This window comes from Anolis sagrei, chromosome 1 (assembly GCF_037176765.1).
Source record: "Anolis sagrei isolate rAnoSag1 chromosome 1, rAnoSag1.mat, whole genome shotgun sequence".
In the NCBI taxonomy this organism is placed as follows: domain Eukaryota; kingdom Metazoa; phylum Chordata; class Lepidosauria; order Squamata; family Dactyloidae; genus Anolis; species Anolis sagrei.
Genome location: NC_090021.1, coordinates 218,773,651 through 218,790,829, shown reverse-complemented (window position 1 = coordinate 218,790,829; position 17,179 = coordinate 218,773,651). Strand labels below are relative to the sequence as shown.

The following is a 17,179-nucleotide window of genomic DNA, read 5'->3' as shown; positions in this document are numbered from 1 at the left end:
AACCATAGGTTCTTATGCTAGTTTGTTAAAATAAGCAATGGTAAACATTTGTCCAAGTTTAGGGTTTAGATTAAATGCTAAACTCGTTAATGGAAAACTAACGTTACTGAACTGGCCAGGTTTGAGAAAGAGAAGAAATCATGGGGAGGGCATGGAGATGTTTCCCTCTAAACTATGATGTAGCAATATGCTTATCAATGTGTAGTTTATGCCTCTGCAAAGAACTGTAGCTTTTCAGTGACCAAACTGTATTGCTTTCAGGACTATGCTGGAGCTAAAGAACCCATCCTATCTGGTGAGTTACTTTGAAACAGCTTAGAAAGCAAAAATGAAACATTTCTGTTACATGAGTCTTACACATTTTTCCTTTTCTGGGAAACACAAAGTTTTATTCCAACTATTAAATCCTAATCACATAACTGGAGTTTACAATTCTACCTATGCTAGCAACCGATTTAGAGAGGGAGAACTTCTGCTGAAGTTTCTTTAGAGCAGTGGTTCCCAACCTGTGGTCCACGGACCACCAGTGGTCCGCAAGAATGAAAATGTGGTCCGTGGCCTCACCATTACTACACCATTGTCTCGAAACCACGTGGCAACGAGAGTGACGGTCTCGCGAAACCCTCTTATAGTTCAGAGGCAATAGGGATGTTGGGAGGTGACTACCCACAAAAGATTACTACTACCACATCAATTCTAGATGGTTAAATATGGTTTTCTGTGGGTGGTATATGTTCTGTATAAGAAACTAGAGCAGATGCGGTCTATCCAATGCCATTCCAAACAACCAAACTAAATCTAAAGTTGACAAAAACTGATTCATAAAATTTTTGGTACTAATGTTGGAGAGTGGTTCCTGGTTAAATTTTCCCTGGTCGAGTGGTCCCTGGTAGTAAACATTGGCGGGGACATGCTGTTTTTCAAGAACACAATCAGTCCTCATAGCATCCCCAGCCTGGCCAACACAGATTCCCTACACACCTGCTTCCTTCAGAAAGATTTTCCTTGACTGTTTTGACTTCCTCCTGCCTTGCCGTTCTAGTTCTTGAGCCAAGAGCTGAAGGGTCACATACTGGTAGCAAATAAGGAGACAAGGTTTGCTTCAGTTTTTAAAAAAAATCATTGTAGATGTTGAATATTTTAAACACATTCAAATACCCAAATGTCAAGATTTTCAGCGCAAGAGTACTCATAACATGTTAACTATCTTAGTTATAATGAAATAACCTTTACACATTTTACACATTTTTCTGTCCTGAGCAAAAATGGAATATATCTGTAACTTCACAGTATAAAAGTAAATCCTGCTCCAAGTAAGTAATTAGTTCTTTTTCTAATAGGTTTTGTAACAAATAAAGCTTGTATGATTCAGAATCAGACTGTTCAAAAGACTAGATCATACTCTCATTTATATTCTGACTAATTTTTAAAAGATTTATTGAAGGGATTTTTTTTTAAAAAAACTCAGACATATTTGATTGAAATATGGGAGGACTTTCTTGGTGGAGAGATCACAGATGTTCGGACTAAATTTGATTGCGGTTTCCAAGAAAAGTATATGAATCAACTGCTGAAGGATATGTCAGATATGAACCTGCAAGCAAATGCAGTGACTTAAGTTTTAAGTGTGTGTATCAAGCTCCCAATAAGTACTTGAGTGGGAAATTGCCAATGAATACCAGTTACTGTAGACTATGTCAGAGAAAGGAACTGGCCAACCTACCTCTGTGTACAGTCACCCCTCTGTATCTAGACATTCAGCTGTCTGTGGCTTGGACGTATTTTTAAAAAGCAAACCTTGATTTTTCCATTATATAGTACACCATTGAATATAATGGGACTTAAGCAGTGATCACCCACGGATCCTTGAGGGTCCTGGAACCAAACCCAAGAAGATACTAAGTATTTCTTGCTTAAGAAAACTCTATGAAACTCAGGCGGTGGCTGAAAGTCAGCACGCAACCCCTTCAATGTCTAACAAAACAGTCCGTCATGAACAGGACTGTAGAAACCATGACTCAGAACACTCTGCCTCATGCTTCCCAGCATCCTGTACTCCCAACATTTCCCACTCCATGCTGATTGTTTGCCCTCCCTCCAAGGCACAGTGACACAAAAAGAAGAGTGACAGGGTGTGAAGGATCCCTGGGTGCCTGATTATTTGGCCCACCCACGTTGGGGACAAGTGAGCACCACTGCGGTCAACTTCCATGTTTCTTCTGAGGCAGAAGTGGTCTCATAGACATGGTGCACTTTGCACAACCATGTATTCCTTACTAATTATAACACTTTATATGTGCAGCACGACACGAGCAGTCACATTGGAAAGAGGAAGTGTCGGCCATGCAGAAGACAGAGAAGGAGCCGAAAGTTGGAGGAGTAGATTTCATGATAACAGAATCCAGCCATATTGGCAGTAAGTAACTTTTGGCTGGAATGCCAGACTGTTTACCATGGCACAAAGGTTGTAATAGTGGCATTGTGTTATAGTTGAATTCAAATTATGCACTTTAGAGAGCCAATTCTTTTCTGTTTTGTTTCGGATTGGATTGAAAATACAGGAAAAACTTTTTTTTATAGTTCCAAACAGTCCAGGAAATGTGACAGAGGATCTGATGACTCAGGAGGACTTCAGCTTGTTGGTAGTGCCAACTTCAGAGGAGGACATCGATTCAGACATTCTGGAGATGTATTTTGAAAATAAGAAGCGCTCCGGTGGTGGTCCCATTAAGTGCTGCATTAAAGATTGCCAACAGTTTATTGTTACCTTTGAAAATGAAGCAGGTATATTTCCTAAAGCCCTTCTTATCCTGGTTGTGGTTCCTATATATAAAAAGAAAGAAGCACTTCTATCTTCCTAAACTAATTTCTGCTGAGTCAATTGCCATTTTAAAATCTTAACTATGCAAAAGTTGTTCCGTGGCAGACTAACACTGACTTATTCTTATACAAAGTCTTCATGATAAAACATACCTGCAAGTGAAATGCAATTACGAAGGTAATTTGACTAGATCACCAATTGACATGGGACTAAAAAAAGGCTGTTTTCTTACCTTCACTTTGTTTAACATGTTTGTACATTTTCTTGTTGAAACACTTTATGAAATCAATTCTTTGGCATCTAAACTGGCAGGTAGGTTTATACCTAAGGCATCTAACAATCCCACACCTTTGTTAAGTTTTAAAAGTTCATTACAAAAGTTAGAAAACAAATAGTAACCATGTAGTAAATACAATAAATACACTTAAAACGGCCTTTAAAACTCACAATGCTCCCCCCCCCCAAATCCCACCCACACCTCCCCAAAAGCCTGCCCTTTGTCCTTCTCCAAACGCCTGTTGGCAGAAGAAGATGTTGACCTTGCCTTCGGAAAGCCAGCAGGGATGGGGATACTCTTGTCTCCCTTGGGCAGAAGTTCCTCAGTCTGGGAGCAGCCATAGAAAAGGACCTCTCCTGTGTTCCCACCAAACGCGCTTGAGCAGGTGGTGGGACACAGAGTATGCCCTCCCTAGTTGATTGTAAATATCTGGCAGGTTCATAGAGATAACTTGGACCGGAGCCATATATGGCTTTGTAGGTCAAAACCAGCACTTTGAATTTTGCCTGGAAACATGTTGGAGCTAGTGGAGCTGCTGCAAAAGTGGAGTTGCATGCTCCCTGAAGCCAGCTACTCTTTGGCTGCTGCTCTTTGGACCAACTGAAGATTCATCTTCCACGTTGAGACATTGTAACAGAAATGCCTAACTGCATAAATTCTCTTTCCAAATTATGAGCTTGAAATATGAAATGGGATGTAAGCTGTTGATTAGGTCAATATAGTAAAGGGAAAGTATGGACCGTAAGACTCTGCAGGCTGGATGATGGTACATTGAAGTTACTAGAAATTTTCACATCTTGCTATTCTTCTGTCCAACCAGATGCTCAAGAGGTTTTGCAAAGAAAAAATCATGTCCTGAAGAATATTGTCCTTCATGTCAGCACACACCAGCCAAAAATGGTTAGCACACGCCAACCACAAATGTCTTCATCCTTAGTTGTGGTTGAGAATCTGCAAGGAACTACACTGCAAGATACCTTAAATCTGTTGGTAGAGAATGTCAGTCAATTATCAGAAGAAGACAAAGATTTCAGTGTGGAAATAGTACCTGAGAAGAATGCCGCTGTAATCTCTTTCGTCAAGCCTGTTGGTAAGAAGGAATTGTTGATGGGGGATGAATCAGAAATCTGCAGCTCTTTCAGTTTAAAAGAGCCACTCTGTTGGAAACCAAAAGTCAATGAATTTTGGGCAGCTTGCAGTTTAGTGGGAAACTATACTGCTATCTGTTTGTGTAGAATAGTAGTTTGTTAATAGCAACCTCAGCACAGCTCTATGATTCCTTCTAAATTAATGGCAAATATTGTTGACATAATTCAGTTATGTGAAAAATGAAAGCATTGGTGCCAAATAGACCATCAATGGGTTTAGCTTCTTCAGAAGCTAACCACAGTTCAAAAATATTCAGAAGGAAAATCCAAAAAGCTAACCTTTATTTTGCCATGTGCCAAGCACTACTCTGTTGTGTAGGCATGCCCTGTTGTAGCCTCCAGCCACTTTACAGATCTTCAGCTTCTCTCTGGAACTCATTTGGGAAGAGGCAACTTCGAGGTACTGCTTTCTCATAGAAAACATTTCTGTTCAATCCCTAGTTTCTCCAGATCCAGGTAGTACTGAGCTTGAGGCATAATACGTATATTGGCTTAGTGTTAGATATCTTTTCAAGCTTCACTCAACAAAGGATCTTGAGAAATTTAAGAATAAGGCAACTGCTATTAGTACATGTCAGGTTGTAATTGGGATCTAAGCATTCTGCCCTGAGATGCTTGACATTCTTTCAAGAATTGTTGTTTTGCTTCTAGAAACAGACCAGTTTATCCAAGAATTCAACAAGTACCACATTGCTAAGGATCTAAAGATTTCTGCACATACTCTGGAGGTGACTAAAACTATTCTGGTAGAAAATATTCCCTCGGGCATCTCTAAGGTATTCGTTGTTGTCTACTTTGAAAGCAAGAAGTCTGGAGGGGGGCCAGTATTGGAAGCCAACTACTCTCCTGAAGAGAATTCTGCTCTGGTTACATTTCAGGATGCCAAAGGTAATGTGTGTTTCTAAACCTAAACTTTGGTGTCGATGCTACTACATTAAAATGGTAAACTGAAGAAATGATGTATTAATGTTAATAGCTCTTTAATGTAAATGATGAGTAAAATGTTGGCTAGGATCATCTTGTCTCATCAGATGTAACTGCAGCTGCGGAATTTTGTTGCAGTAAAGTCTCCAAAATCTAAATTTTCAGCCACATAGTTCCCCAACTGAAAGGTCTCCAAGGTGCTATGGGTCGATACACCTGTGAATGTTATCTATAGTGCTCTCCTATTAGTGGGGCACATTAAGAACAAGTAATTGCAGAGACACCCTGTGATCTTGCTGCAACATACCTTTCAACACACCCTTCAACTCGATGAATGCACCAGATATCATTTCCCATGTCCTCAATCTTCGGTACTGTCTGGCTAAAAAAGATAGGATTAAGAAGGGGTGTTTAGCCATTAATGATCTTCAATGCAAATCCTCAAAGTTACAAGATTGTAAATTGGTATTTTGATATAACTATTGAGCAGATGCTATCTCTTATTCTTAAATGGCTAAAAATGACTAGTCTCCCACCCCTATTGCCACTTAGAAACAGACAATTAAATAAATGTGAAATGGGAGTTGCAACTCAAACCACACTGTTGTAACAAGACATTTTTTGGGAGGGGGGGCAATTCATCCCAAGAGATACTTGGTAGGAACAATACTTAGTTTGGCTTCAAACAACAGATCTTTTTCCAAAGTGGGCTATGTCTATAGCAGTTACTAGAATTTCAACATGATTTACAGGTGCAACAAACTTTACCAGACCCTCTGGCCCCTTAGGTGGTATAGGAGGTATTAACAGACCTTTTCTGTCTCCTGAGGAATATGTATAATAACAAATTAGCAACAGTAAGAACAGACCATGGAACAACCAACTGGTTTAAGATTGGGAAACGAGTATGGCAGCGTTGTATAATCTCACCCAACCTATTCAACTTGTATGCAGAACACGTTATACGACAGTGCAGGGCATGACAAATCCAAGCCTAGAGTTAAAATTGCTGGACAAAACATTAACAACCTTAGATACACAGATTATACCATTTATCCTTCTATCCAAGGTGAAAGAAGAAAGTGCAAAAGCTGGGTTGCAGTTAAACATAACCTCAAGATTATGGCAACCACACTGATTGATAACTGGCAAACAAGGGAGAAAATATGGAGGCAGTGACGGATGTTGTATTTCTAGGTGCAAAGATTACTGCAGACGCAGACTGCAGCCAGAAAATCAGAAAATGTTTCCTTCTTGGGAGGAGAGCAATGACCAATCTCGATAAAATGTATTTTCATTATTACTGGCTGGAAGCTCTCTCTTATATGTTTTTTTAAATTTCTCCTTATAGATATAACTAACGTCCTGAAACAGAAACATTCTTTCAACGGTGTGCCAGTTCTAGTCCACCCATACCATGAATCTTTGGGCACAGCTCTATATGGAAAGGAGAGACCACCGATTAAGATGCCAGACTTGAGCAAAGTATCTCTGGATCGCTATCACTGGTGCTTTTTACAGCAGAATCCAGAGTTACGTCAGGAAATAGATCGTGAGATGGCAGGCTGCCACTGTGAGATAGAGTGGCCAACCAGAGACTGCACCTCTCCAGAAATAATAGCACGTCCTTCACCTACTTTGCTGAAGCAAAAACTATCCTTGATCAAGACTTGGAATGAAGACGTTTCTTCACAGCTCACACTGATCCTATCAAAGCAGAAGGTTGTCAAGTGTGAAGCTGATGCTGTGGTGTGGGAAGCCATAAGGAACAGTGTAACAAAAAAAGATGGAATTCTGATTTTTCCAGATATTACAAACAAAATAGTTGCCCTTGTGGGAACAGCAGAAGCTGTACATATTGCAGAGAAAGACCTAATATCTCTCATTGACAGGGCTAAACAAAAGATGGAACGAGAGCGTAAAACAGTAGAGCAAGATGTGCCAGTTATTTCTGGAAAGTACATCATTTTAAGCAAGGCTGGGCTGCAGGAGAGAATCCATTTGAAGTATCCAGACCTAAAGATTGCTTATGATAGTTCAAAAGAATGTGTAATCCTGCGTGGTTTAGCTGCAGAAGTCTTTGAAATAAAAAGCAGTATCTATGAAAGTTTATCCAACATGGACAAGAAGACTGTGACTGTTCATGCTTACATTCTTCTTTTCTTGCAACATGCCAGTAATGAAGATGTGTCCCAACTCTTATTCTGGAAGAAGAATATTAATGCCTTCTATGAGCTTAAGGATGAGAAAGTTCAGCTGATGGGAGGAACTTCCCTGGATGTTCAACATGCTGAGAGAGAAATTCAGAAGGATCTCACGTACAAATGTATTGCACTTGAGGACAAAGAAGTTGTCAGAATGAAGGCATGGAAGGAACTGACCCACAATCTGTACAAGGCTTATAATTGTTCAGATGAACCCATCATAATTAATGAGTTGGAGGATCAGGTAGTCATTGCAGGTTATTTCAAAGCAGTGAGTGATGCCAATCAGAAGCTGTCTAATTTTGTTGATACCAACACATATATACAAAAAACCATCAAGACTAAGTTTGCTGTAGTCCCAATGTACATACAGCAGGAGAAGCAAAATCATTGGCTTAATGTGACGAAACAAGGTGTTAAGATTGATTTTGGCAAACGGGAAAATTGCAGCCTGATTTCCCTTGAAGGACCCAGAGTAGAAGTGCTGAAGGGGCTTGAAATCTTGCAAAAACTCTTGTCGTCTCTGCATTCTTTGCGTGTGGTAGTTGATCGGCCAGGAGCCAAAGCTTTCTTCAAGGAACAAGAGCACATGTATGTTACTAATGCAAAGCAACATTTTAACTGTTTGATAAGGATTCAGGAAGGCATAGAGCATGATGGAGAGGAAGGTGTGGATGAAGAAACCAGTAAAGAAAAGGAGCAGCAGTGCTGTGAAGTTAAACTAAGAAATGGCATTGTAGTGACCGTTTACAGGGGAGACCTGACATGTTTTTCAGTTGATGTTGTGGTCAACGCTTCAAATGAGGAATTGCAGCACATTGGTGGCCTTGCAGATGCTCTCCTAAAAGCAGCTGGCAGGGAGTTACAAAGTGAGTGCAATGACTTGGTGAGGAAGCATGGAAATGTGAAGCCTGGCCATGCAGTGGTCACAAGTGCTTGGAAGCTACCATGTAAGCAGGTGATTCATGCTGTTGGGCCAAGGTGGAGCAGTTATGAAAAAGAAAAATCTATCAAACTGTTGAAGAACGCAGTGAGGGAAAGCTTACGGTTGGCTGAAGCATATAACCACCGCTCAATAGCCATCCCTGCCATCAGTTCAGGAATTTTTGGATTCCCACTCAAAGAGTGTGCCCGTTCTATTGTGACATCAATCAAGGAAACAATTGAAGAGTTTGAGTATGAGTCCTTGAAGAAAATATGCCTAGTGGATTTTAAAGAAGATACTCTCCAGGCATTCTCTGAAGCCTTGAATGAAGTGTTTGCAGATAGAATATCATTATCTAAAATAGACTCTAGACCATCTCCTGCCTCCAGAACAAAGCCACCTCATGCTGAGAGTAGAGCAGGATATCAAGGGGCCATTACTGCTGAAGGTCTGAAGATTTGTATACAGAAAAAGGGAATTGAAGATGCAACAGTGAGTATAATGAAAAGAAGTTACTCTCTCTAGTGGTTTCTGTGACCTTTTTGAAGATGTTGTAGCGCAATATGTTGAAATCCCATTTATTGTCATGTGTAAAACTCTTTCTTCAATCAACTGTGTGAATTTAGCTACGCACAAACCACACCCTGACCTGTGGTTTGTTGTTAGCATACAATTTCTGTTTTGTTTAAGCTGCTGCTTGGTCTGGTATCCTATCTCACTACTTCTTAAGATGTGGGTCCCAACCCCAAATGGGACCCCCTTAGCTCCATGTTGTTGCAACTCAGGGTAGTTTGACCTTGCTCCCAAACACCACCACAACAGAGCTGTAGATTTTGTAGGTTATTGAGAACAAAGCAAAGTCAAAATATAGAATAAGAAATGCAAATGTTCCACAAGCAGGACAGCGGCCTAAATGCAAAAACACAGTTCCCAAGATCCAAAGGCAAAATCATGAAGCATAATCCTTTAGGCAGTGATCAAACAAGAGTCCATGGTAAAACAGTGAAACACAAGATCAAAAATCCCAGATTCAGGAAGCCAAGGTTAACCCATAGGAGTTTGCATGGAAAGAGCAATCATGAACACATTGCGATGACCCTTGACCGACTTGACTTCTTGCTTGCCAGCTAAGCGAGAGTTCCTCCGGACCATTAATTCTAAGCGTTCTTGCCTGCTCATTATTTCACTATCTTCAAGGCTCTCTTTATCTTGGTCCAGCTGGACTAGATCACCGTGGGAAGGCTGGGGAGGCGAAGACAACTCCACCTAGCCGTTATCTATCCCACTGACATTCTTTTCCCCTGAGAACTGATTTGATGTTTCCTCTGCTGCACTGTCTGAGACAGGCACAGAAATCTGAATCCTATCATCCTCTTCATCAGGGAACTCTGGCTCACAAGACCCACAGGGTTCAGTTTCAGACTCAGAATCAAACTGAGGCACAACACATGTTAAGGTCCCCCCCAAAAAATTGACAATAGTAAAAAATTTCTGAACGCCACCTAGTGGCTATTTTAGGAACTACAAATGCCAGAATTGGATTCATTCTCTAGTGCAGGGGTCGGGAACCTATGGCTCGCGAGCCAGGTGTGGCTCTTTTGATGAGTGCATCTGGCTCGCCCGTGTATTCCCTTGGAAAGGAACTGAGCCCGCCTTTGGCTGATTAGGCCCCGAAGGAAGGGAGGAGGGAAGGAAGGGAGAAAGGAAGCAACGGGGAGAGCCTGCTTCCTTGAGAGGCAACGCTGGTAAAGGTCACCAAGGCAGCTCCCCACGGACTCTTGCCTCCTCCCAAGTCAGCCAAGACGTGCTCCCAGAAAGAGAGAGAGCTACGCGGGACTGAAACAGTCGGGGAACAGGGCAAATGGGCCATGCGATCAGGAGGAAGGGAATCCGGGGAAAGTGAAGGGCGCGGGGAGAGCCTGTCGCGCTTACTTGCCCAACTCGGCTCTCTTCCCATAAGCCGAGGCACAAACAGCCCAGCTAATCCGCTTTGCGAAGCAGGAGCAGCAGCAGCAGCAGCCGCGGTCCTTCCCCTTTCGGCCTCCCCTCCGCGCTTTCTTTGCAGCACCACCAAGTCGCCGGCTGGACTTCGCCTCAGTTGCTTCCCGAGCCCAGTGCCAGGAGCGCGCGCCCTCCCCCGGCAACCTGCAGCTCCATCGGCCCCGCCCCCTGTTCGCTAGGCTGAGACACGCCCCCTGCCCGGGCTAGGCCCCGCCCCCTGCCAGGTATGTGGGCCGAGCCGCGAGGGAGGGTTAAGAGATGGCTCTCTGAGTCAAAAAGGTTCCCGACCCCTGCTCTAGTGTGATGAGGTCCTTAGACATTTATATAAATCTGTTATGCAGTGTTTACAGTGGACTCTGCAGAAGATGTTTCAGCTGTGTGCTTCATAAAATAGAAAATCAGCCTGTTTAGCAAGCCTTGCAAATGCCGATTTGTCATCAATAAATGCTTGATTTTAACATTTATTTTATATACCTTTGTACCTGGGGTCACGAAAAAAATTATCATGCTAAAAGGGGGTCCCAAATGGAAAAATCTGAGAAGCCCTTTTCTAACCTGCAAGCATGGCCTGTTCTTGACATTTTCCCTACAGGCTCCACTGCAAATCATGGCTTGACAAAAACCAAAAATAGGGGAGACAGATCACTATTGTGTGTGGCTTAAGCACGCAACCATGGTTTATTTTGACCCACCCTAACATCGGAACATCCCAACAGTTATAGAATCATAGGGCTTAGAGTTGAAACGGATGCAAGGACCATGGATGTGTTCTTATTACACAGAAACCTTGGCTCTTCATGGACAAACAGCTTGCTCGTGTGTGCTGCTTATTTGGTCCCGGTGGCAGCTGAAGCAGCTGAACAAGCAACAAGAGCTTTGCATAGTAGTTCTGTGGCATTGAACAACCTCCCTTTTTGGATTTGTTCTCTTCTACCAAACCAGAGAAATGAACCCTGAACCCTGCAAGGGGAGTGGCTGTGCTGAGAAAGTTGCTAATGTTGTCTAGCAGTAGTCAGTTTCCTTTATCTGGTTTGTTGGAATTGAAGAAACAAAAAAACCTTCTCCCAGACAACATGATAAAGTGAGAGAGGATCTCTAAGCTGCACCAACACACTGTGTTCATTTTATTTATCGTGTCAGGAGCAACCAGACTGTGTTCATGACAAGCTAGGATTCCCTCAGGTGATGTGTGATGCAATGGTACCCAACGAGCTTCTTTTATTTGTTTAACAACCTGAACCTTTTAAATCAGGTTAGAAATTCACAAAAACTAAAACAAAAGAAGATAGAGTTGAGCATGTCTCTGTTCACAGTGAATTCTACAATCATATTAGCTTGGTGCTGAACTGTTTATTGCAGAGGTCCTCAAACAAAGGCCCGGGAGCCAGATACGGACCTCCAAGGTCATTTACCCAGCCCTTGCTCAGGGTCAACCTAAGTCTGAAATGACTTGAAAGCACAAAACAACAACAACAACAACCCTATCTCGTCAGCCAAAAGCAGGCCCACACTTCTCATTGAAATACTAATAAGTTTATATTTGTTAAAATTGTTCTTCATTTTAATTATTGTATTGTTTTAAAGTGGTTTTTTGCACTACAAATAAGATATGTGCAGTTTGCATAGGAATTCATTCATCTTTTTTCCAAATTATTATCTGACCCTCCAACAGTTTGAGGGACTGTGACCTGGCCCTCTGTTTAAAAAGTTTGAGGACCCCTGGTTTATTGAATGTCAATGGGTATCCACAGGGGACATGTTTTAGGATGGACCCTACAGATATGACCCAAAGCCTTCAAATTCTGTGACTTTTGGTCCCAGCATACAATAGAGTTCCATTGTACAACCTAGCAAATTTCTAGAGAGAATACAGTTCTAGACATCTCTAGATTCTCCAATGCAACTCTGTAGTGACTTCTGGGGGAAGAATGCCATGGAATTACTTGGATGAGCTAACAGATTCCTGGAGAGACAATTTTCCTTGGGGGTGGGTAAGTGACCTATGAATATGGTTGCAATTACCAGATTCTTCCAGTATGTTGAAATAAGAAACTATTCAGAATACTGGATTCATTTTGGAATAATTCAACCCACACCACTATTAAATTCATAGGAAAGCGTAATCTGATACAATGGCTATAAGGGACAGATAATTCATGTATCCGTATGCACATTTATATAGTTCATTACTATGCAGTATAATTCTGTTGCAACATTCTCACATTTTCTTTGAATGTGTAACACAGTTCAGGGGAATCTTGCCATGTTTTCATGATCTAAAAGAACTCATTGCGCATGGTCCTGATATTAGGTGATGCAGGTGGTAGTGATTGGAATGGATTTCTGACCTGTATAATGACGGAGGGCAGAAAAAGTTAAATCACGAACTCTACTGCATTTGCAATGGGCCTTTCCTTCCTTTTTCCATCCTCTCTGAACTTCTTGAGAACTCATTTTTGAGGATTTCTCAGTCCTCCAGGAGCCCATTATAGAAACTCAGTTTTACTGGATTCAAACAGCAACAGTCCATTAGTAGACCCTGCTCTTGAAATTTCTGAATATGTGTGAATTATTGCATTCAGCGCTTCTGTCCCACCATGTTCATAGTTACAGTGTTGTAAATGTATTTGTTACAGTGTTGTAAATTCCTTTGTGGTTGCAGTCTAACCCTTGACTACTGTTGATCTCTTTAGACTGCAGTTATCATTAACAGTATTTCCAGAGATCTGCAGCTTGACCAGAACCCCCTTGCCAAGGCTCTGCTGGGCAGAGCAGGAGGGAAACTTCAGGTGGAATTAACCCAAAAAGGCCAAGGCCAAAACCTGAAAGATGGCTGTGTGCTGCAGACTGGAGGGTATGGACTGGGATGCTCCATGGTGCTGCATGCCATTTTGCCTAATTGGAATTCCAACCAGAAGTCTGAAGAGCAGGTACACTTGAAAAATTTCAATGCATTTTCAGAATCTGAATAGGTATGCTTATCACACTTTTTGCTGACAAAGGTATTGGTGCCACTCCACCACTGTCCCTGGAGAGGTAGAGGTGTGTGTGTGTGTGTGTGTGTGTGTGTGTGAGTGAATTATGCAAAATCTGTCAAGTAAGGCTGCTTGGAAGAGAGAGTAAGTTCCCAAAGGCACTTGGTGGGATTCCCGAGTAAGGTTTTGAGTATAGACCACTTGCCTCCTTTTCTAGTTTTTGTGTACCTCCTCCACTATTCATCTTCCATGAGTCTGTGGGCCAGCATTTACATAAAAGCCACAGTTGTCCTGGAGAGGGGTAGACCTGTCAAATGATAGGAGAGGCACTGCAGATGATCTTCCCTCTTGTGGATATCTGCCTTTAGTCCTGTCTCTAGCTTTGTATGTAACCTTTATTTATTTTTTTATTTAGAGGAGTCTGCTACCTTAGTACACAGTTGATGCCATCTTGCTGTTTCAAATAAACTTTACAAGATGGATGCTGGGATGTCCCGTAGGAAGCGGTTATATACCTGGTTCCAAACAAATGTGTATTTCTTAACAGTTAATAGTGTTTTGGACTGCTATTGTCTACGTAATATTCTTCATCTGCAGATTTCTAAAATCCTTTTGTCTGTGATCTTCAGATCTTACGAAATATTGTTGCAGAATGCCTGACAACCACCGAGAAACAGTCTCTGGGTTCTATCGCAATCCCAGCAATTGGAACTGGTAATTTAGGATATCCCAAGAAACTTGTTGCTAAACTGATGTTCGATGAAGTGTCCAAATTCAGTCAGAAAAGAAATCCAAAGTGGCTTCAAGAAGTTCACTTTATATTGCATCCATCTGACACTGATACTATCAAGGTAATTTGTCATCAGTGACTAATAAAAAGCTTCTTTATTATGGGTTTAACGTCAAAGATGTATTTGAAAGATCCAAAGTTTGAACTGAGAATGGACCAAATTGAATATACCTTTAAAAACTCAAAAGTCTTCTTCTTCATGCTTAGCTGTTATTTTAGCTCTTCAGTAGTAATATGGTATGAGTATAACATGGAGATTGCAGTATGAGGGTAAGAATAAAGTGGTTCAATGTTTATAAAGCTCAGTTGGTGCTATACTTTTGATATGTTTGATATGTTTTAGTCATTTGAAAGACTATTTTAATTTATATGTATATGTTTTTTACAGTTTTATAATATTGTGTTTTTCTGATATTGTTGTTGTCTCAATCTGGCATTGAATTATTGCCATAGTTTGTAAGCCACCTGTAGTCCCCCTTTGGGGGTGAGAAGGACAAGGTATAAGTACAGTAAATAAATAAAAGATCTTACACCAAGAAATAGACTAAAGTAGGTTAGGAAATTGTTTTCCGGCCTTCTTTGGGGCAAAACATTTTGAAAGTCAGCAAATGGTAATGTCTAAAATCTCTGCAAGTTGATTTTCAAATAGATTTTCTCTGAAGAAAGCCATACCAACATTTCTTTATTTAAATATACAAGGTGAGGCAGCATTACTTCCTTTTTTCAAAACTTAATAAAACCCATTGTATGAATCAGAATTTTTTATTTTTTTTATAATGTAGGTGCATACCTAAAGTTTTGTTTTATGTAGTTTTGAAGATCAAATTAGATAGGTGATGTCCCCCATTCTCCATACACTGAGTAAACCGATTTCTGGCGTTGGTCATTACTCTTGCAAGCATAGCAGGCGTTATGTTGGTAATTTCTTCCTGGATGTTGGTCTTCAAATCTTGTAGGGTCCTTGGACAGTTCACATAAACACGGGATTTCAAAAAACACCATAGAAAAAATCACAAGGGGCCAAATCTGGAAAGCGGGCCGACCACTCCAAATCCGCTCGAAAAGTAGGCCTCAGCGGCAAAAGCACGCTCCTCACTGTTCCCACACATGATGGCGACTGAACTGTGTCAGGACAAAACTTTGTACTCCCGCCTCTTGAACGAGACCACTAGCGCTCCACTATGTCTTCAACCGACTGAATTGTGCACATTTTAAAAAAGGAAGTTATACTGCCTCACCCTGTATTTGGGTATTGCTTGGATTTAAACATTCTCCTAACAGCTTGAGAACTTATCTGTCTCAAGTTTTATTTGATGCTTATAGTTTTTGTTGGCTTTTGGCTTTATTGTGAGCCTGAACAGCTGACATGTGAGGAAACCGCTTCATCGCGATACTTTCTGGACACAGCTTGGAAGAGAACTTCCATTCAAATTTGATTTTGCTCTTTCTTGTTCCACATCTCCTGTATTTCCCAACCAAGTCTGGGTTTTGAAGTTGAGTTTCTTTTGACTCACTTGAAAGTTAGTAATGACATTTTCCTAGTTTAGATGTAACAGCGGGCTATAATTGATGAAAGACTCCATGGGACTCTTGCTCTCCCATGTTAAGGGGTTGACTCAATAAATCATGATATGATTCTCAGAACATGGATATTATATTGATGTAAAACTTACAAAGTTAGCAATTTTCCAGACAGTGTTTGCCACCTTTTTTGAAATGAAAAAGATGCTAAGTCACAATTCAAAACTTTTACTAATTTGTTCATTGCTTGTTTTTTCCACTCTACAGGCATTTACAGACGAATTAACCCAAATCAGTTTGCCAAACTTCAATATACTATCAGAGAGTTCCCAGATGCAAGGTGAAGGTAAATTTGGATTCCTACTTTCTTTGAAGAGTTTTCTGTTTCTTTTTCTGGTGATATGGGGAATTTCTAGAGTACCCTTTTAGGTAAACTTGATAAGTTGAAAGTAAAAAATATATTGAAAAAACAGATAATCTGAATTTATATGGCTGCATAGAAGGGGCCTCAATCCATTAGAAGCTTTCCTGAGTCTGCAAGACTTGAACAGGTTTTCATTCACCACTTTGACATAAACTGAAGTCCACTTGGTGGAAGTTGACAATAAGAAGGAACCCATCCCTTTGCTCCCCATGTTATTTCTGCCCCCAATACCAACTTGTCTATTAAAGAAGCAGTGCTCAGAAACAAAACTGCTTCATTAACAGAAGAATACCAGTAGTTTAACTATCAAGTTAATGGCTAATATGAGCTAAATTAGAACTCAGCATTTTTAGTGACAACTGTCTTAAAGTGAGGAATGCAGCATAGGGAGCTCTTTCTTGGAATGAACTTGGTAGGAAATAATGTGCTGCAAATCCAGAAAGAATGCAGATTTCTGTCTCCTTTTCCCTTACAGCTGTTGTTGGGCAGGTTTCATCAGAATCGGGAGTTCATAAATTGCTAATTGGATCAGTTGCTCTTCAAGTAGAATGTGGAGATATCACCCAAGAAACCACAGATGCGATAGTAAACATAACCAATGAAACATTTAACCTTAATACCGGTATGTTTTGAAAAACTAAGGGATTCTTTTGAAAATCTTATCTGTAACCTAGGAACAGTATAGGCAATCCCCTAGTTGCAAACATCTGACTTAGAAACGACTCACAGTTAAGATCAGGAGTGACACAACAGGAAATGACAGAAATCTATCCTTCAGAAGGGAAATTCACTTCTGGAAGATTTATCAAGGGGAAAAAGTGTCTTCACTGAAGCTTTAGCACCAATCCTTGTTTCCACAACAAGACCAATATTTCAAAACCCAATGACCACAGGAACAGAAAGCGAGGTGAGATTTTTTGAACAGAGACACAGACAGCAAAACAAGCACCATGGGGGTGTTAACCCTTCTTCTTTCTTCACTACACCCTTGTTGCCACCATGCTCAGTTGAAGGTAACTGCATTACTTGTACTTCCTGACAACCACTCCTTTTCAACAAAGGGAAGATTAGGAAAAGGTATCCAGAACCCATTTGATATTGGAAATTAGGCAGGGTCAGCCCTGGTTAGTACTTGGATGGGAGACTGCCAGCAAGTACCAGTGGCTGTA

At 41.0% G+C, this 17,179-nt stretch overlaps 1 protein-coding gene across 3 annotated transcripts in view; it reads left to right on the top strand.

Annotated features, from left to right (window-relative positions):
* The window catches only part of LOC132774816 (protein mono-ADP-ribosyltransferase PARP14-like), a 40,535-nt gene that overhangs the window by 7,813 nt on the left and 15,543 nt on the right, over positions 1-17,179 (top strand). For 2 of the 3 annotated variants that reach the window (XM_067473234.1, XM_067473230.1), the window contains exons 3-12: positions 262-295; positions 2,303-2,416; positions 2,581-2,784; positions 3,919-4,188; positions 4,898-5,134; positions 6,522-8,791; positions 12,994-13,230; positions 13,905-14,126; positions 15,854-15,932; positions 16,486-16,632. In XM_067473234.1, coding sequence (XP_067329335.1) covers positions 262-295; positions 2,303-2,416; positions 2,581-2,784; positions 3,919-4,188; positions 4,898-5,134; positions 6,522-8,791; positions 12,994-13,230; positions 13,905-14,126; positions 15,854-15,932; positions 16,486-16,632 — 3,814 coding nt within the window. The remainder of the gene's footprint in view (positions 1-261; positions 296-2,302; positions 2,417-2,580; positions 2,785-3,918; positions 4,189-4,897; positions 5,135-6,521; positions 8,792-12,993; positions 13,231-13,904; positions 14,127-15,853; positions 15,933-16,485; positions 16,633-17,179) is intronic. The other variant, XM_067473235.1, reaches the window with a different exon arrangement.